This window comes from Rhodnius prolixus, unplaced genomic scaffold (genome assembly GCF_049639745.1).
Source record: "Rhodnius prolixus isolate KJV_2025 unplaced genomic scaffold, Rpr scaffold_1, whole genome shotgun sequence".
In the NCBI taxonomy this organism is placed as follows: Eukaryota; Metazoa; Arthropoda; class Insecta; order Hemiptera; family Reduviidae; genus Rhodnius; species Rhodnius prolixus.
The window spans coordinates 62,990,740-63,012,038 of record NW_027411581.1 but is presented as its reverse complement, the minus strand read 5'-3'; the positions used below and the strand labels follow the sequence as shown (position 1 = coordinate 63,012,038).

General features: G+C 40.6%; 1 protein-coding gene and 1 non-coding gene across 4 annotated transcripts in view; both read right to left on the bottom strand.

The window, feature by feature from the left end:
* LOC141446080 (protein APCDD1-like) overlaps positions 1 to 21,299 on the bottom strand; it is a 460,040-nt gene that overhangs the window by 142,848 nt on the left and 295,893 nt on the right. For all 3 annotated transcript variants that reach the window (XM_074112483.1, XM_074112482.1, XM_074112484.1), the window contains 2 exons: positions 13,831 to 13,960; positions 2,647 to 2,834 (listed from right to left, as the gene is read on the bottom strand). In XM_074112483.1, the coding sequence (XP_073968584.1) occupies positions 2,647 to 2,834; positions 13,831 to 13,960 (318 nt within the window). The remainder of the gene's footprint in view (positions 1 to 2,646; positions 2,835 to 13,830; positions 13,961 to 21,299) is intronic.
* On the bottom strand, positions 3,602 to 3,740 carry LOC141446419 (U4 spliceosomal RNA). Its single transcript, XR_012453706.1, has one exon. It is a non-coding gene; the product is annotated as a U4 spliceosomal RNA (small nuclear RNA).

Here is a 21,299-nt window from a genome sequence, read left to right as displayed (position 1 = left end):
ATTCCCGGTTTTAGGCCTTGGATTTTATTTAATGGATAATATGAGAAATTTATAGTAAAGTATGTTAGGCGGTTATAGGCTAGACCCGCAAAGCTAATATGTATTGTTGGTTTAGTGGTTCGATTCCCAGTCTCTAGGCCTTGGATATTATTTAATGGTTAATAAAAGAAATTTACAGTAAAGTATGTTTGCTAATCGCCTCCGTCCAGGACACCTAATTGGTAGTTGGACGTTAAGCCCTGCCTGAAAAAATAGGCGATTAATTTACTTTTTTAATTTTTATATATTTTAGAATTTAAGGAATGTCCGAGCTTGCACCTTTTTCGCTGATTTCATCCGTGGTAGCGCACATGTTTTCCTGATCGGAGATTATCACACGGAGATGCTGGGCTCGAGTGCAGCTGTCCACATTTCGTCTTCTTTGAAGCTTTCTACAGCTCACAAACTGAACACAAACGTTTTTTTATTCTAACACCTTATTATATTCACTGTCACTATTTTACACTAATGTTTTATATACAATCGATAGATTGTGACGACAGCTGACGATTAAAACTTAAACGAACATCGTAGCTTCTTCGAGTCAAAAGTTATACTAATTGCAAATCTCGATACGCAGCAAAATGATCTCAAAATGGCGGCGCTTCCCCCTCCACCGCGCACGTCACAGTCCTCGCTTATCGTAATGAATTCTTTGATCCTTTAGCTATCCAGTGGTCTAATTTAATTTTGGATGAAGACGATAGATTCGAAACTATAATGCTAAACTGTATCTCCCGATTTTGTTATCATTAGGTTTTTTGGATTGCCTCCACATGATTGCAAATTTAAAGAAGTATTCACGTCAAAAAAAAAAAAACAACAACAACAAGTCATTAAATGTAATCAAAATTAGTTATGCCTAATTCTCAAGCTATGCCATATTAAAGTTGAATAATTTTAATATAGAATATTCAAGGTTCCAAATAAAATGTCAAAAGCACATGTTATTCAAGAACTCATTTAAGACTTCATCACATCATAACTAATAAAAGTTAAATGTTAGAAGTACTTAGAAAAGTAACATAAAACTTATTACATTAAGCCTTCTTGAACACGTCAGGTGAATTCTGTAAGTCCATTTTCAACGATCTCGCTAAACTTACTTTAGAAAATTCATCATGATTGACGGTTTCTATCTTTAAGTCTGCATTTAAGAAGAATCAAGTTGTAAATGTGAAATAATGAAGCTTTAGTTCTTACAAAACATTTGTGAAAGAAGTAAGATTTTTATATGTTTCTATTATATAAAATAATGTAAAATTACTTATATAATAATATTATATATAAAATTATTATATAAAAAAATATCTCTGATTAACTGCGACGGAAACAGGATGAAAAATAATGTTTGATAAAACTTCTCCTCAAGATGAAATTTCAATTGCAAACTACTGGAAAGTGGCTAAGATCAAGACCTGGAGATTGCTGGACCATAAAGGGCTGAGATTCATGAATGCTGAGATTCTTAGTGTAAGGAAGTTCAGAAAACGAAATGATGCATTTGACACTCTTCCCTCGATTTAACCAACATTTAGAAGATCAAAATTCGTGATCAATTTTATGAAGATTCTTGATTGGAGGGATTGAATGTAATTTAGATTGGAGCAGTTCCGTATTAGATTAGATTGTTTTAGACGGGCGGCTCCACTAGAAAGGGGATGTTCCCCGCCCACAACTAATCTCATAAGAGATACCGGGGCTTTAAAAACAAATCCGGCTAAAAGTTGCCAGATGCTAATATAATAAACTAATAAAGTAGTAACAGGACACTAGGGAGCATGGCGTCTCAATCGCCCAGTGCACTGAATAAACCTAGAAAGTACTGGTAAAGATTACCAGATGCCACAATCACAGGGAAACATTTAACCTCCCGAAGACGAGGAATCTAGTTTTAGAACAAACGTGAAACACCTATACAAAGTGCCGCACAGTCTCATCGGACTCACCACAGCCAGCACAATTTGGCGAGACTGGGTAAGGCCGCATTTGGAAAGATGATACGCTAAATTCGCATGTCCACTCAACACCTGAACCAACTGGCGGATCCGTATACGGCCAGTTAGACTATGAAGACCTTAGTTCTGTTCAGTAGAATCAATTTGGTTTAGTTTACTGGTATGATCATTCGGTAACTAAAGTTAAGTTTACGAGAGTATACTAGAGTCAGGTGAAGGAGATCTAGCTGAGGAGTATATGGAGGTAGAATTCCAGATTTCTTCTGGAGAAATAGGAATTGGTTCAGATAGATTGGAGTAAAAGCAATCCCAAGCATTACCATTTCCAAGCAAATGGGATTTCTCCTCGTTGGCGTTTGTCCTTGCTCTGGCAAAATCAGAGTTCGCGGATATGAACAGCGGAGTAGACTAATCGGATAAAAGTTGTTGATTGAAAGTAAGATGCTGCAATGGTTTTCTGCAATTACTGACCTTTCTGAGTCCAAGTTTCCGTCTAGCCCATTGTCTCTCGGTATTTACAACATTAAACTCGTTTGTTTTTCATAAATAACTTATCTAATAAATTCATTGATGTCCTTCTTATTTGAATCCCAAGTTTCGTACATTAAAAAAAAATATAAATATTTTTAAAAAAGTTAGCAGTACTTACCTGGTTTACTCTGACCAACGGGTCTTGAAAAATAGTTCCTTTACCACGTGTTTCTCCAACAATAAGCTCGTGTCTCCAGGCTGTCCGTTCGGGTGGTCCTGGAGGGCGAGATTGTACCCTCATGAAACCGACTTCCTCGTGATCCATTCCAACGGATCGCATACACGCTAGCTCCATTTCCAGCTCGTCTAGAAGTAAATATTACTAGATCAGCGTAGATTGTAATTTGTTTTTTTTTTTGTTTTTTTTTTTGTTTTAGGGAATTAATATAATTATTTTGTGTTAGACGCCACGGTAGCCGAGCGGTTATAGGCTAGACCCGCATTGCTAAGATGTATTGTTGGTTTAGTAGGTTCGATTCCCTGGTCTCTAGGCCTTGGTTTTTATTTAATGGTTAATATAAGGAATTTACAGTAAAGCATGTTTGTTAGTCCCCTCCGTCCACGACACCTAATTTGGTATAGTTGGATATAAAGCCGGCGTTCCATCTGTTTATCGGGGGTTTATCTTTATTGGTTAGCTTTGAAGAGCGGTTGTGTGTAGCAGTGTCAGTGGACATTCAATATTACAATATTGTCTATTGTAGTCTAATTAATTAGGTAAATACAGTGTTGTCTGTTTTTGGTATAATGAACTAGGTAATTCAGTGTTGCCATTTCAAATTGGCACGCCATCCCTTTTATAAAATAAAAACCTTACTTTGCGATTCCCAAACACTACTTATGGACCAAAATACTACATCACATTAAAGAGCAAGCTCATTGGTTAGCATATTCTGGATTCCAACGCGGAGATCCCGAGTTCGAATCCAGGCTGCTGCCCCTTAGATTTTCTCATGCTATTAGCTTCTTACAGCTCACTCTCCGGTGATGGACAGTCTGTTCGCCGGCAGTGCACTTGAAGTTCGAGACAATTCGAATAAGTACTCATCTTAGAGAATCAGGTATGGTCGGCTCACCCCTAAGTGTAATCTTAGGTCATATACTTAAGATTGATGGGTTAGTAAAAATGATGGGTTAGTAAAAGTTTTCAACTAGCAATAATCGCACCTCAGGAGACCTTCATTGGTTACAATATTGCCACTGCGCAAGGTTATAAGGCGATAAGTGATAAGGTACAAGATGATAAGGCGCCACGATAACCGAGCGGTTTAGAGGCTAGACCCGCAAAGCTAAGATGTATTGTTGGTTTAGTGGGTTTGATTCCCCCAGTCTAGGCCTTGGATTTTATTTAATGTTTAATGAAAGAAATTTATAGTAATGTATGTTAGGCGGTTGTAGGCTAGACCCGCAATGCTAAGATGTATTGTTGGTTTAGTAGGTTTGATTCTTCGGTCTAGGGCCTTGGATTTTATTTAATGGTTAATGAAAGAAATTTATAGTGAAGTATGTTTGCTAGTCGCCTCCCTCCACGACACCTAATTTGGTAGCTGGACATTGGTAGCCTGCCTGAAAAAATAGGCATTACTTTACTTTATTTTACACATACCTAAATGATGAATAAATGTTATGCTAAAATTTCGAGTATGACTTGACTTAATCAGTGTATAGTCAGCAAGTTCAACGCGAAACGGAAACAGAAATAAAGTTGAATGTCTCCCGCCAACTCTCCAGATTGATCCGCCCCTGACGATGAATCCAACTCCGAAACCAATCAGGGATTCAATAAGCGGAAGTATTACGACGATGACCACTTTTCACACCTTTCTAAATCTTAAATTAATCAAATAATCTGTAATCTAGTTTTTTAGCAGGTAGCATTTAGATTTAAATTAAGAAGTACATTTATCTTCTAAATATTATTGTGTCTGTTGCAGAAAAACATTAATATCGAACACTTTGAGGAAATTTATTGTTTCCACAATAATAAATTGTGCCAAAAAAAAAAGAAAAATTGAAATAATGTGATGGAGATAAATCGGAGTAGTTTTACCACTAAAATAGAGATCACTGACGGCCAGGTGTATTGGATATTGGAAACGAATAAAGGTGCGTTTAGAAGTAATGTAGGGCAAGTTGCGTTCCAAATAATAAAAATGTTTCCATTGATATTTATCTAGCAATGTCAGTTCTTTTTCTTTCTTTTATTAATTTTCATAAATAATTAAGAAATTTTGTAAAATTTTAAAATAATGGTAGATACTTCAATCAGTATTATAGAATAAAATAACATTGTTGAAGTTGATAAAACTTTCGTATAAGGCATAAAATTAAACATATGTTACGATGTGCTACCAAGCATTATAAGTATCTTTTATTATATTCCACAAGTTTATCCTGTTCTGCATATTCAATACACAAGAGCAAATGAAATATTCTGCAAGAATTATCATAGTAGCAGCTCTTGTCATACTTTAATTATGCAACCGCTTGTAAATGGCGTGCTCAAACTAGAATATCTTTACATTAATATCCACATGCTCATTATTATTATGGTACAACTTCATGCTCTGAAAAATTAAAAACAATTTTTTACTGCAGACGACTTTTTTTTTTGCAATAACTTAACAAACTTAAGTTCATTAAAATATCTAAATCAGAGTGAAATTAAAAGTACCCCCCCTCCCAGAACAACTTTGAATTTTCATGAATTGAATTTCCTCTTAGCTTACACTGGATACTGAAAAGAGAGTTGAATTTAATATTACAGGTCTTATTTTTAAGTTAAAATAATGATGTAACAACTAGGCGCCACGATAGCCGAGCGGTTATAGGCTAGACCCGCAAAGCTAAGATGTATTGTTGGTTTAGTGGGTTCGATTCCCCCAGTCTAGGCCTTGGATTTTATTTAATGGTTAATATGAGAGAATTTATAGTAATGTATGTTAGGCGGTTATAGGCTAGACCCGCAAAGCTAAGATATATTGTTGGTTTAGTGGGTTTGATTCCACGGTTTCTAAACCTTGGATTTTATTTAATGGTTAATATGAGAGAATTTATAGTAAAGTATGTTAGGCGGTTATAGGCTAGACCCGCAAAGCTAAGATATATTGTTGGTTTAGTGGGTTTGATTTCACGGTTTCTAAACCTTGGATTTTATTTAATGGTTAATATGAGAGAATTTATAGTAAAATATGTTAGGCGGTTATAGGCTAGATCTGCAAAGCTAAGATGTATTGTTGGTTTAGTGGGTTTGATTCCACGGTGTCTAGGCCTTGGATTTTATTTAATGGTTAATATGAGAGAATTTATAGTAAAGTATGTTAGGCGGTTATAGGCTAGATCTGCAAAGCTAAGATGTATTGTTGGTTTAGTGGGTTTGATTCCACGGTGTCTAGGCCTTGGATTTTATTTAATGGTTAATATGAGAGAATTTATAGTAAAGTATGTTAGGCGGTTATAGGCTAGATCTGCAAAGCTAAGATGTATTGTTGGTTTAGTGGTTCGATTCCCCTGGTCTAGACCTTGGATTTTATTTAATGGTTAATATGAGAAATTTATAGTAAAGTATGTTTGCAAGCCGCCTCCGTCCATGACACCAAATTTAGGTAGTTAGTCTGGGTAAAGCCCGCCTGAATATATAAGACATTACTTTTCTTTTTAAAGCTGTAACATTCAAGCCTGTTTTTATAAAGCTTTATTAATATTTTGAGAGACAAAAACTAATTACTGTTAAAGTACAAAGGAAAGCAGAAGAATTAAGAAGCTAAGATTCAGGAAGGAAGTGGTTGACAAGTGAATATACAGGTCCAAAGCTCACCTGATTGTGTTTGATACAATGCGTGTTATAATTTATAGCTAAGGTAATGGATCTGATCTAACACGGCAATAATAATAAGATCATCTTATGAATAGGGTGATGATCTATAATATACCGTGCTCCATTGAATAGACAATGGTTGAACATTCTGCGAACATCATTACTCCGACAACTCCAGAGCACAACAAAAACAATGGAGCTCAGATTTTCCACCCACAATAAGTGAAAAAAACACAATAACCGGCAAAAGGTAAATCTTCCTTTTATCTTAACTAGTCGTTTGGAGGATACGCCCTGCGCCTGTAAATCTAACTCCAGTTTGACGAGTATTTCTGATTTTGTGTGGGTAATGTGATGAGGTTGGACCGTTCTTTGTGTGAAGGAATCCAGTGTAAACGTTGACAGACTGGGAAATGTTGTTGTTGCCGCACTCTATGGAGGCTCTCTAAGTAGATGAACAGAGAGAAGTCACCAGTGTAATAAAGTAAATCAAAGGAAGTGAACTTGGAACTCGTCATTGGCTATCATTTCATGAGAGTCTGCTAATGCCAAAAAACATGAGATACTTCTTCAGCTTTTTAGCCATCTTTTTTTCGAGGACGAGCCAACATCACTTGTATAGGAAGCCATGTAGTGGATGATTTGGCTAACGTGCATTCTATTTATGTGGTATGGATACGCTCTAAGATGGCCATCTTCCCTTATAAAAAGCTTTAAGGCGGAGTAGAATACGAAGCTCTAGAAAGACTTGATGGTATAAATCGATCAAGAAAAATCTGGATAAATAAGTAATTGAAGAGCTTGATGCAATAAGGAGTTATCTACATTTTTTTCAGAAAATGTGTTTAGTGGCGCCCCCTATTGTATGTTCAATTCTACATCTTTTGGTGCATAAACGAGTCTTTGTGCAGACTCGTTTATAATTACTTATATTGCTTATTCTCTTACCTAGGTTAGATTTGGAGCAAAAATGAGTTTTCTACTGCAGATAACTTTCTTTTGCTCCAAACAGAAAAGATGACGCCATCAATCAAACAAAAATTTTTATATTAGGTATATTTAATGTTTATATTAGGTAGATATTATTATTTTTCTTTTTGACAGGCATAATAATATAACTAACATTCGCTCCGACAAGACACAAAGTGCCACTTAAAAGCTCAAAAACAAGAAATCTGTTGACTAAAGATGACCCTCAATATGTACTCAAGTTTTACTGAAAATTATGATTTTGGTACAAAAAAGAGTTAGCTGCCAAATAACTTTTGCTTATAGCAAGCTTAAAAAATGCCCTAGAAAGTTCAAATTGATCCCCAAATGACCCCATCACATTATATTAACTAATCCATACAGCAGACACAACGTAAGGAATACATCTTAAAGCTTACTTTAGTTTTTTGTACCTATTAAATTTTTTAAAAAACTGTAGATAACTTCTTTTTGCACCAAACTCTTCAATTAAGAAATTGACTACAATCATACTCTGTAATTAAGAAAAAAGTGCGCCTGTTACGAAGGAGTTAATAACTTTTAAACCTCCATGCAAATCAAATCTATCCAGATTAGGATAACTTGAGGAACGATTACTACCAGAATTCTCTAAAGATAATTTCTGTTAATGACGGAATCAAAAGAAATGGAAAATAGGAAAAACTTTCAATGGAATTCAGTCGCAGTTGATTTTATACAAAAGTCTTTGTTCGTTAGACGGCAGGCGAATTATTAGATCAATGATCTCACTATGATATCTCTCTCTCAGAGAGAGCACGCTCTCTTTCACATAAAGAGAGAGACAAAGCTTAACACACACACACAAAGTGTCATTTACTTTATTGGTGACAGAGAGAGAGAGAGAAAAGAGATTCAAAACTTTGGATGCTCATTTTAACTTTGATAACTCAACATATTCACTTTTATAAGGAAATATAATAAGATCACTTCCGCTTGAGATAAATCAAAATGGGAAAACTAATTTACGAATTTCCCATTCTTTTTCTTTAAAAAAAGCCTAAAATAATGGCAATAAAAACCAGCTAACTTACCGAACAATCGAACAACTCAGCACTATTTGCACTAGCGGAATACACTGCAACAACAATACAGTAAAATAAATTTAAGCCAAACTAGTTAACTACCCATGCCAATCTGTAGACACAAGGAAGTGAATTGGAACTGAATCTAGCACCATTTAAGCGTAAATGTTGCCAATATAGCGTTAAAATAACATTTCTATAGCCCTGATGTAAACACGAGTAAACCGTCCAAATAATCCTATCCAACGGGGAGTGGTACACGCTTACTGTGCCAATCAAATGTATTTGACAATGTTCCAATTCGTGACAATTTCACTATAAACTTGTATTACAAAATTTAGTGAATCGATAGATTTTTTTATGTATGTTCGTAAGTACTTAGGAAGTTTGTTTAAAATCACACTAAAGTAAATAAGTAAAGTAATCGCCTATTTTTTCAGGCGGGGCTTAACGTCCAACTACCAAATTAGGTGTCGTGGACGGAGGCGACTAGCAAACATACTTTACTGTGAATTTCTTTTATTAACCATTAAATAAAATCCAAGGCCTAATACCGGGGAATCGAACCCACTAAACCAACAATACATCTTAGCATTGCAGGTCTAGCCTATAACTGCCTAACATACTTTACTATACAGTTCTCATATTAACCATTAAATAAAATCTAGGTCAGAAATCGAACCCACTAAACCAACAATACACCTTAGCATTGCGGGTCTAGTCTCTTAACTGCTCGGCTACCGTGGCGCCTAAAATCACACTATATTGTTAGCCAGGAACTACTTCTGGAATTGGAACGTTTGTTCCAAAAATCTGATATCATACAACATCGTATTTAATTGTGTTGCTCGGAGATGGGTATGTTTTGTTTGAATAGTTCTATCACGAGCATTTGTTTTGAGGGTAGTTCTGGGGAAAATTGGGGGTAGGCTTCCCTCTAGCCATTTCATTGTTCGGAGTGAAACAACCATACTATGATTTAGCATTAAGTTAGAACTTTGGGAATTGCTGTGAAAGAAGATCATGTCTTTACACACCAGATATGTTTACTTAAACAATACCTAGTTTCGGTCTGTATAGGCATTAATATCTTGAGGAGATACAGTAGGATGAAGAGGTGAGGTACTCGGAGTCTTTGACTGTTCAATGTTAGCACCCGGATAGTGTTTTCAATCTGCACTGTCCATCACCGACTAGGAGGCAGTAAGAATGCATAAGGAGAGGCAATCTTGATTAGATTCTGCGAGGTTAGGTCCGATCTAGAGGATTTATTCTGGGTATAAAAGAAAAACTAATCGTCCTTTGGCGCTTTTATTTTAAAAAATAGCGAAATAATTGCCTATTTTTTTCAGACGGGCTTTACGTCCAACTACCTAAATTAGGTGTCGTAGACGGAGGCGGTTAGCAAACATACTTTAATAAATTTCTCATATTAACAGTTAAATAAAATCCAAGGACTAGACCGGGGGAATCGAACCCACTAAACCAACAATACATCTTAGCATTGCGAGTCTAGCCTCTAACCGCCTAACATATTTTACTGTAAATTTCTCATATTAAACATAAATAAAATTCAAGGCCTAGACACCGGGGAATCGAACCCACTAAACCAACAATACATCTTAGAGCATTGCGGGTCTAGCCTATAACCGCTTAACATACTTTACTACAAAATTCTCATACTAACTATTAAATAAAATCCAAGACTTAGACTAGTACCGCAATACATCTTAGCATTGCGGGCCTTGCCTATAACCGCTCGGCTACCGTGGCGCCTAAGAAAAAATGATATGGATACTTTAAAACGTTGTTTTATTGAAACCTCCATTATCAAAAGACAAGTTTGAAAGGGAAGTTAGCCACATTGCAGGTACATTGCCAATGCTTCAAGTTTTACGTACGTAATCTCTTTTGCTAGGCCGTGACGTCTTGTTTAATTACGTACTAAAACTTTTATCTCACTGGGCAAAGTGATAAAAATAGTTATTGTAGAACTGTTTCTTTCTTTTTTGGAATGTAACTTTTATCTATTTTCTTTTTTTTATGCATGCTAGGTGTGCTATCTTTAGTTGGGAAAAGAAATGGCAGAAAAACGCTAGAATGGTTTGGAAAACATGATAACAACAGCACTACAGTTGCTGCAAAAAGAATAAATGAACCCTTCTTTTATACAATAAATTCATTAAAATTCCCACCATTTAACGTGTTGTTTTTTAGTTTAGCTTTATTTTCAAAATAGAATTTTTGCCGTAGTAATTTTTTGGAATTATTGTGGTTTTATAGTCATGGCGAACTTTATTAAAATATTTCTCTTCAAAATGAGACATTCATTTTAGTTAATGTTGGCGTTAACATTAAAAATAAACAAAAAAGCACAATAAGCATTCCACTTCTTTGATGGAATCAAGAATGCTTTAAAGCTAAAAAAAGCTTGCTTGAAGGGTGGGGTGGGGGTTAGTTCCCAAAGCTTGTTGTACCATCCCTTGAAGGGTACACGTTTTTATTTGTAGTCTATTATTATAACCACTAGTTGTTTTTTTGGTGGTCTAAACTAGCAAGATCTTGCAATCAAGGAGGAGGTCCCACTTCCTCCTCTGTCTGGAGCACAAAGGCTCCAGATTGAACATCCCTATCCTGTAAAGAAAAGAAGTAGTCAAGTTATGATCCTGCCTTTCAATTAGTGGGATCCTGTCTTTCAAAACTGGTCTTCTTACAAAGGTTCACCTTTACCCAAGTATCGGTTTCAAGCATCATTTCCACTTGCCTCTAAGTACTGGAGGCCTAGTTGGAGGCCAACTAACGATTGCGGCGCAATCTGACAAGGGCTGGAACCCACCCATGACGGAAAACTCGGAAAAAAAAGGGTCGTTTAAGACGGTTTTAGACTCTATGGGGTCTAATGGCATTTTCAACTACCATTGCGTTTTACTATTTCAAGATTTCAACCAAAATCTGCCCCGGCCCCCCCCCCGCAGAACCTAAGGCCTAAGTCTTGGCTCTAACAGAACAGAGTTCATCAATGTGATCAAGTAACTCAAGTACAGTTTATGGTTTTATTTTATAAGAAGATAATGGGTATGAAGCTACCCAAAAATGAATTCATCAAAAATTGATGCATAAGATTTTGGAATGTGAATTTAGGTTGAAATAATATGGGATACATTATAGGAAGGAAATTCGACTTTTCTTTGTTGACAGGAATTTTTGAATAATTTGTATGAAATATATTGTCGAAGAAAGTACGACTCTTGATTCTAAGATTTCGATTTTTGATCGATTTAATATTGTCCTATTGACCTAAAACATAATATTAAAGAAAATAATTCTGATGTAAAGCTGAACAAAATCTTAACTCAAATTTCCTTATTGTTTTGATATATATACATACATATAACAAACAATACGAGATGTATACATTGTAAAAAGAACCTAAACATTCAAGTATACAACGACCTTAATTTCATCCATTTATTTATGTGTATGTATGGTTTATGTAAGCATTATGGCAAAACACAACTAATACGATACAATTACCTCATAATATGGCTTCCTCACTCCAAACCGACTTCTGAAAGGAATATTCCATATTGAGGAAACAATGTTTAATCAATATTCAATTGTTTCTACAGCTATGATTGTTGTTTTTTTTTTTTTCATCACGAAGCATGATTCTGCGCAACTTCGCTTAAAAGCAGTAACTGTTGCAGCTGATTGATCCTAAAAATTTATTTATTTATTTTTTTTTTAATTTGCAAATACTGCCTTCGGCATCCTGTAATGGCTCACAAGAAATCTGCAATCTCATCTCTTCTCATTAGAACACAGTGGTCCAAGAAATTGACTATTTGAGCTAAGTCTCGAAACATCACCTTCACTCTTCGTCGCATTACTTCTCCTCCAGTCTTCTATAACCTAACACCTCTACCAGTAGTGAACGTCGCCCGCTACATTGGGCTTTAGCTTAGGCCAGAAGACTTTCTTGGAATTTTTTTCCATACTAGAATTAAAAGAATAGAACTAAACTAACGCTTTTGATAACTTAAAAGACAATCATTAGAAGAAGAACTATAAAATACTAATTTATATTAGGCGCCACGTTAGCCGAGCGGTTATAGGCAAGACCCGCAAAGCTAAGATGTATTGCGGTATAGTCTAAGTCTTGGATTTTATTTAATGGTTAATATGAGAGAATTTATAGTAAAGTATGTCAGGCGGTTAGGAGGCTAGACCCGCAAAGCTAAGATGTATTGCGGTATAGTCTAAGTCTCGGATTTTATTTAATGGTTAATATGAGAGAATTTATAGTAAAGTATGTCAGGCGGTTATAGGCTAGACCCGCAATGCTAAGATGTATTGCGGTATAGTCTAAGTCTCGGATTTTATTTAATGGTTAATATGAGAGAATTTATAGTAAAGTATGTCAGGCGGTTAGGAGGCTAGACCCGCAAAGCTAAGATGTATTGCGGTATAGTCTAAGTCTCGGATTTTATTTAATGGTTAATATGAGAGAATTTATAGTAAAGTATGTCAGGCGGTTAGGAGGCTAGACCCGCAAAGCTAAGATGTATTGCGGTATAGTCTAAGTCTCGGATTTTATTTAATGGTTAATATGAGAGAATTTATAGTAAAGTATGTCAGGCGGTTATAGGCTAGACCCGCAATGCTAAGATGTATTGTTAGTTTAGTGGGTTGGATTTCCCCGGTCTTAGCTTTGGATTTTTTATTTAATGGTTAATATGAGAAATTTAATAGTAAAGTATGTTCACTATTCGCCTCCTTCCATGACACCTAATTCGGTAGTTGGACGTAAAGCCCACCTTAGGCATTACTTTACATTACTTTAATAATTTATAATTCTCTTTTAAAACCCATCTGGTTTTATGGACTAGAGCTGTGGGGTTCAACCAAATGCACTAATCTCCAAAACAATCTTTACCAAGTTAAAATACTTAGAACCATAATAAAAGCTCCTTCTGACGACTGTGTTAGTAAAAAGTCACCACTTAATTAATTATTTTATTAATAGAACAATACCATTGGAGAATTATTGTGGTCGTGGTTTTCGATAGTGATAATTTACCGGAAGTACGTATTAATGTAAACTTTATTTCACATTCACGTACGTTCGTATGAAATGAATTCAATACTTCTTTTTGCAATAAACAAAAAAATAATAATAATTAACCTTCTCCAAAAAATTATTTCGAATCTAAATTTACAAATACTGGCATTACTTTGTAACATCGCCATTTTGTTTCTGCGAAATTGTTTACTAAATGGTAAAACTGGCAAGCGGGCGGTGTAATTAGTATTTCACTAGAGAGCGTATTGTTGCGGGTTTGTATTACAACAGAAAATGGCTGCTTAGTATCGAAGAATAGAGCAAAATTAGCACATTTACTGTGTAATTGTGGTTTTAGTCTCTCTGCACTCTGTATATTTTAATATTTACCTGGTTTCACTTCTCGGGAGATGTTTCTCTCTTCCCTTTTGTAGACCGTGTACTCGATATTTCTTAACCACTTTTCTTGTATGGCATCTCTGCAGCTGCTGTTCGCTTTGTGTGACAATATATCTACCATCTGAAACCATATAATTTAACAAATTACATTTCATTCTCATTCATTCACACACAGCAACATATACGAGTATAAAGGGGTAAAACAACGATAGAGGTGCTTAAACATAAAATTGGTTTAATGCTGAACGAGCAGCCTATCATGTTCTAAGCCAGAGTTCGCCAAAGTGGTCGATATAGGGTCTATTTAACAAAAGTAGGGTGTTGGAACCCCAACTTCACTTTGCTGCATAATTGAACAGCTACATAATTTTTGTAAATAGAAAAAAATAATTTTTATATGTACATATGATTGCTTATCAAAGAAAAATAAAAAAGGAAAAGAGGCAAATAGCCCATTTTAAAAAGTCTTTCTCAAGACTCTGGAATGGCAATGTGGTTCTTTGGACGGTACAGAGATAGCGACGCAGTCGCGACGCCAGGGCGCAGCACGGTCGACTTCGCTATAAAAAGGGCAGAATCGGCCGTGTCTGCATCAGTCCAAGATAATTTTTCAACGGGAAAACATCCACAATAGCTACCTTAGCTGGAAGATTGCTGACTGGGCCTTACTCTCAACCTGGATCTCTGTACCGGCCAAAGGACCTCACTGTCCGGACCAGAACAAAAAATCGATCACTTAACCCCTGTATTGTGAAGAAAGAAGAAAGAAGGAAGTGCAGCACACGAGACGCCTTGGTTTACCAGCTACGAAGGCGAGCCGAACGCCAGCGCTGCCGCAGTGCGAGACAAGAGCCCATGGGCCAGCCCACTGCATGTGGTTGAGAAGAAGGATGGAACATTGCGACCTTGCGGTGACTACCGCCTGCTGAATAGCAAGACCGTGCCAGACCGATACAATGTGCCTAACTTGCACGACTTCACGATTCAGTTATACGGCACTAAGATTTACTCGGCTCTGGATATAAACAAGGCGTACCATCATATACCAGTGGCGGAAGAAGACATTCCGAAGACGGCTATAATCACACCGTTTGGCCTATTCGAGTTCGTCAAGATGACGTTCGGTCTAAGAAACGCAGCCCAGACCTTTCAGCGATACATGGACCACCTTTTTAGGGACCTACCATTCGTGTTCGTCTACGTAGACGATATACTCATTGCGTCCAAGGATGAGCGAGAACACGAAGCCCACCTAAAAGTAGTGTTCCAGCGGCTGAGTGAGCGAGGGCTGACGCTAAGGACTGATAAATGTGTACTGGGACAACCGACAGTCAGCTTCTTGGGGTACACCGTGTCACCAGACGGGATCTGCCCACTCCAGGAGAAGGTGAAAGCTATTCGGGAACTACCAAAACCAGCCACCATCTATGATCTAAGGAGATTTCTTGGGATGGTAAACTTCTACAGGAAGTGCCTTCCCAACGCAGCCACCGCCCAGAGAGAACTCAACAAATATCTCCACCACGCTAAACGCAGGGATAAGACGCCTATAGTGTGGTCGAGGGAAGCAGAAGCGGCTTACGAGAAGACCAAGGAGGACCTTGCGAATGCAACATGCATAGCACATCCTTCACCGGACTCTCAGCTATCAGTAGCTTGTGACGCCAGCAACATCGGCATGGGAGCAGTGCTACAGCAACAGGAAGAGGGCACACTACAGCCGCTAGGTTTCTTCTCTAAAGCGTTCAACAAGGCGCAACAAAACTACAGCACCTACGACCGAGAGCTTCTGGCAGTGTATGAGGCAATACGCTACTTCAGACCCATGATTGAGGGCAGGCATATCCTAATATACACCGACCACAAGCCACTCACCTACGCAATGCTACAGAGCAATAAGACCTTGTGTCCCAGGAGATTACGGCACTTGAACTACATCTCTCAATTCTCCACGGATATACGCTACCAGCGGGGAGAGGACAACACCGTGGCTGATGCTTTATCGAGGATTGCGGAGGTAACTGTACTGAACAACTTTCAGAACCTAGCTGAAGCTCAGAAACGGGACGAAGAAATCGATACCCAAGAGAAAAGGGAGACTCTTCGCCTCCAGCTAGTTCCGGTACCTGGTGCAGAGCACAGTCTTTTCTGCGAGACCACAAAGGGAACACCCAGGCCATACGTACCAGGGGAATTAAGGAAGCCAATCTACGAGAATCTGCACAGCCTTAGCCATCCAGGGATCAGAGCATCAAGGAAGCTGGTGACCGCTAGATTCTTCTGGCCAAACATGGAAAAGGACGTAGCATATTGGGCAAAACACTGCATACCCTGTCAACGGGCCAAGGTCAACCGACCCACCTCGACATCGCTTGGGTCCTTCATGCCGTCCAAGAAATTTGAACACGTGCACCTGGACTTAGTTGGACCACTCCCACCATCAGACGGGAAAGAATATCTCCTGACAATGGTCGACCGAGCGACCGGGTGGCCGGAAGCGATACCTCTGACTAGCATCACCGCTACCGCTGTGGCAGAGGCCTTCTATCGCCACTGGATAGCTCGATATGGAGTACCAGTCCGCCTAACAACTGATAGAGGAAGGCAATTCGAGTCGACGCTGTTCAACCAGCTAGCGCAACTTCTAGGGATCACGCATCTCAGAACAACGGCTTACCATCCACAAAGCAACGGAATGGTAGAACGATGGCACCGTTCCCTGAAGAGCGCACTTCGGACGAGGCTAGAAGAGGCCAGCAAATGGACAAAGACCTTGCCTACGGTCCTGCTAGGACTAAGGTCGGCTCTAAGGAGAACCACCGGGGTAAGCGCAGCAGAGGCAGTGTTGGGACAGCCACTACGTTTGCCCGGAGAAATATTCATGCCTCCTCGAACTCAAGAACCCACAGACGCCAGTTTGCAACTGTTACGGCAAGAATGGGCACGAACCATCGGTCCAACGCAAACAAAATGTTTTGTCAGCCCGGACCTGGAAAAGTGCACACACGTATTCTTACGAGAAGAGGTTCACAAGCGGTCACTGACGCCACCTTATTCAGGACCGTACCTAGTGCGGAAACGGGATGACAAAACGGCTACAGTGCAACTACCCGGCAGGGAAGACCGAGTTTCGTTGGACCGCCTCAAGCCAGCCTACCTACTGGAGGAGAGCCAACAGGATGCACCAAAACCTCCGGAGCCTTCCACCGCCAACGATGAAGGAAGCGAGCATCGGTCAACTAGACCATCGAGGACCATCAGGCGGCCAGTGCGATTTGCAACGTAGCTCTTCAATTAGGGCGGAGGCATGTTGGAACCCCAACTTCACTTTGCTGCATAATTGAACAGCTACATAATTTTTGTAAATAGAAAAAAATAATTTTTATATGTACATATAAAATAATGCTCGGTCGACCATTGTCAGGAGATATTCTTTCCCGTCTGATGGTGGGAGTGGTCCAACTAAGTCCAGGTGCACGTGTTCAAATTTCTTGGACGGCATGAAGGACCCAAGCGATGTCGAGGTGTGTCGGTTGACCTTGGCCCGTTGACAGGGTATGCAGTGTTTTGCCCAATATGCTACGTCCTTTTTGCCGTCCAAGAAATTTGAACACGTGCACCTGGACTTAGTTGGACCACTCCCACCATCAGACGGGAAAGAATATCTCCTGACAATGGTCGACCGAGCGACCGGGTGGCCGGAAGCGATACCTCTGACTAGCATCACCGCTACCGCTGTGGCAGAGGCCTTCTATCGCCACTGGATAGCTCGATATGGAGTACCAGTCCGCCTAACAACTGATAGAGGAAGGCAATTCGAGTCGGCGCTGTTCAACCAGCTAGCGCAACTTCTAGGGATCACGCATCTCAGAACAACGGCTTACCATCCACAAAGCAACGGAATGGTAGAACGATGGCACCGTTCCCTGAAGAGCGCACTTCGGACGAGGCTAGAAGAGGCCAGCAAATGGACAAGGACCTTGCCTACGGTCCTGCTAGGACTAAGGTCGGCTTTAAGGAGAATCACGTCGGGGTCACCACTTATTGTATACTAATGCGGCCGAGGGATGAAGTCCAGTATACAAGCTCTTCTTCTCACCGCTCGCAGGTACAAGTGACTGGATGGCCCTGAAAAGGACCGTTCACAAAAAAATGTGTCGGCGCTTGACTCGCCTATGGCGCTCCCCAGCGGGGTAGCCGTACAGTTGGGTGGCCCTGAAAAGGGCCGTTCACACTGTTGGTTGAAGTGACTGCGCCGCTCCGAGAATGGCTTGCTCCCAGCGCGAGGCCACAGCAAAAGTGATGTGAGAGGCCCTGAAAAGGGCCGTTCGCTAATACCAGTCAACCGGCTTTGGGAGCCCCGGCAGTGTGGCCAGCACCCCGATAAACCCCGGTACCAATTGGCCTGGTCCTCGCTCGTATCTCACACTGTGGCAGCGCTGGTGATTTGGCTTGCCTCCGTAGCTGGCGAACTGCAGCGGCTCGTGTGCTGGGCTTGGTCCTCGCTCTTGTCTCGCACTGCGGCAGCGCTGGCGTTCGGCTCGCCTTCGTAGCTGGTAAACCAAGGCGTCTCGTGTGCTGCACTTCCTTCTTTCTTCTTTCTTCACAATACAGGGGTTAAGTGATCGATTTTTTGTTCTGGTCCGGACAGTGAGGTCCTTTGGCCGGTACAGAGATCCAGGTTGAGAGTAAGGCCCAGTCAGCAATCTTCCAGCTAAGGTAGCTATTGTGGATGTTTTCCCGTTGAAAAATTATCTTGGACTGATGGTTCGTGCCCATTCCTGCCGTAACAGTTGTAAACTGGCGTCGGTGGGTTCTTGAGTTCGAGGAGGCATGAATATTTCTCCGGGCAAACGTAGTGGCTGTCCCAACACTGCCTCTGCTGCGCTTACCCCGGTGGTTCTCCTTAAAGCCGACCTTAGTCCTAGCAGGACCGTAGGCAAGGTCCTTGTCCATTTGCTGGCCTCTTCTAGCCTCGTCCGAAGTGCGCTCTTCAGGGAACGGTGCCATCGTTCTACCATTCCGTTGCTTTGTGGATGGTAAGCCGTTGTTCTGAGATGCGTGATCCCTAGAAGTTGCGCTAGCTGGTTGAACAGCGCCGACTCGAATTGCCTTCCTCTATCAGTTGTTAGGCGGACTGGTACTCCATATCGAGCTATCCAGTGGCGATAGAAGGCCTCTGCCACAGCGGTAGCGGTGATGCTAGTCAGAGGTATCGCTTCCGGCCACCCGGTCGCTCGGTCGACCATTGTCAGGAGATATTCTTTCCCGTCTGATGGTGGGAGTGGTCCAACTAAGTCCAGGTGCACGTGTTCAAATTTCTTGGACGGCATGAAGGACCCAAGCGATGTCGAGGTGTGTCGGTTGACCTTGGCCCGTTGACAGGGTATGCAGTGTTTTGCCCAATATGCTACGTCCTTTTCCATGTTTGGCCAGAAGAATCTAGCGGTCACCAGCTTCCTTGATGCTCTGATCCCTGGATGGCTAAGGCTGTGCAGATTCTCGTAGATTGGCTTCCTTAATTCCCCTGGTACGTATGGCCTGGGTGTTCCCTTTGTGGTCTCGCAGAAAAGACTGTACTCTGCACCAGGTACCGGAACTAGCTGGAGGCGAAGAGTCTCCCTTTTCTCTTGGGTATCGATTTCTTCGTCCCGTTTCTGAGCTTCAGCTAGGTTCTGAAAGTTGTTCAGTACAGTTACCTCCGCAATCCTCGATAAAGCATCAGCCACGGTGTTGTCCTCTCCCCGCTGGTAGCGTATATCCGTGGAGAATTGAGAGATGTAGTTCAAGTGCCGTAATCTCCTGGGACACAAGGTCTTATTGCTCTGTAGCATTGCGTAGGTTAGTGGCTTGTGGTCGGTGTATATTAGGATATGCCTAATACAATGGGAAATAGCCCATTTTAAAAAGTCTTTCTCAAGACTCTGGAATGGCAATGTGGTTCTTTGGACGGTACAGAGATAGCGACGCAGTCGCGACGCCAGGGCGCAGCACGGTCGACTTCGCTATAAAAAGGGCAGAATCGGCCGTGTCTGCATCAGTCCAAGATAATTTTTCAACGGGAAAACATCCACAATAGCTACCTTAGCTGGAAGATTGCTGACTGGGCCTTACTCTCAACCTGGATCTCTGTACCGGCCAAAGGACCTCACTGTCCGGACCAGAACAAAAAATCGATCACTTAACCCCTGTATTGTGAAGAAAGAAGAAAGAAGGAAGTGCAGCACACGAGACGCCTTGGTTTACCAGCTACGAAGGCGAGCCGAACGCCAGCGCTGCCGCAGTGCGAGACAAGAGCGAGGACCAAGCCCAGCACACGAGCCGCTGCAGTTCGCCAGCTACGGAGGCAAGCCAAATCACCAGCGCTGCCACAGTGTGAGATACGAGCGAGGACCAGGCCAATTGGTACCGGGGTTTATCGGGGTGCTGGCCACACTGCCGGGGCTCCCAAAGCCGGTTGACTGGTATTAGCGAACGGCCCTTTTCAGGGCCTCTCACATCACTTTTGCTGTGGCCTCGCGCTGGGAGCAAGCCATTCTCGGAGCGGCGCAGTCACTTCAACCAACAGTGTGAACGGCCCTTTTCAGGGCCACCCAACTGTACGGCTACCCCGCTGGGGAGCGCCATAGGCGAGTCAAGCGCCGACACATTTTTTTGTGAACGGTCCTTTTCAGGGCCATCCAGTCACTTGTACCTGCGAGCGGTGAGAAGAAGAGCTTGTATACTGGACTTCATCCCTCGGCCGCATTAGTATACAACATAGGGTTTTTTCTGAGCCAGGATCTAAGGGGGGGGGGAAACTGTGGCTGTGTCATGGACACGTGTTGTACGTGAATACGTTCACGTAACGGGTTATATTTTTTATATAAAATATTTTTATTTATGCATATAGGAGAAAATCAAATTTGTCATTATTTATCAACGTTGTTGAAATTAAACTCATTGAGTCGCGATTTAGAACCCAACAATGGTGCGATACAGTCCGTTGTCGATGTAGAAGCGATTTCATCATCCACTTAATTTCAACCGCCCCAGCTGCAGATGTACTGGACACCGTCGTTGATCTGCTCGGCCGCATTCATTGTTTTACGTTCCCGGCACAACTCGACTCGGTCATATGGTGTTTTATTAAAAACCATTCGATTGTTCTTGAGAAGCCCTTTCCAACCGTATACGATCTCTGTATTGGCTTTTCGACGCGTATAGGCCGACATTATAATATTTTTGATAATATTTTTTTATTCTAACACTGTCACTATTTTACACTAAAGTTTTATATGCAATCGATAGATTGTGACGACAGCTGACGATTAAAAATTAAATGAACATCGTAGCTTCTCCGTGTCAAAAGTTATAATAATTGCAAATCTCGATACGCTGCAAATTTATCTCAAAATGGCTGTGCTTCCTCCTCCACCGCGCGCGATGCGTCACAGTCCTCGCTTATCGTAATGAATTTT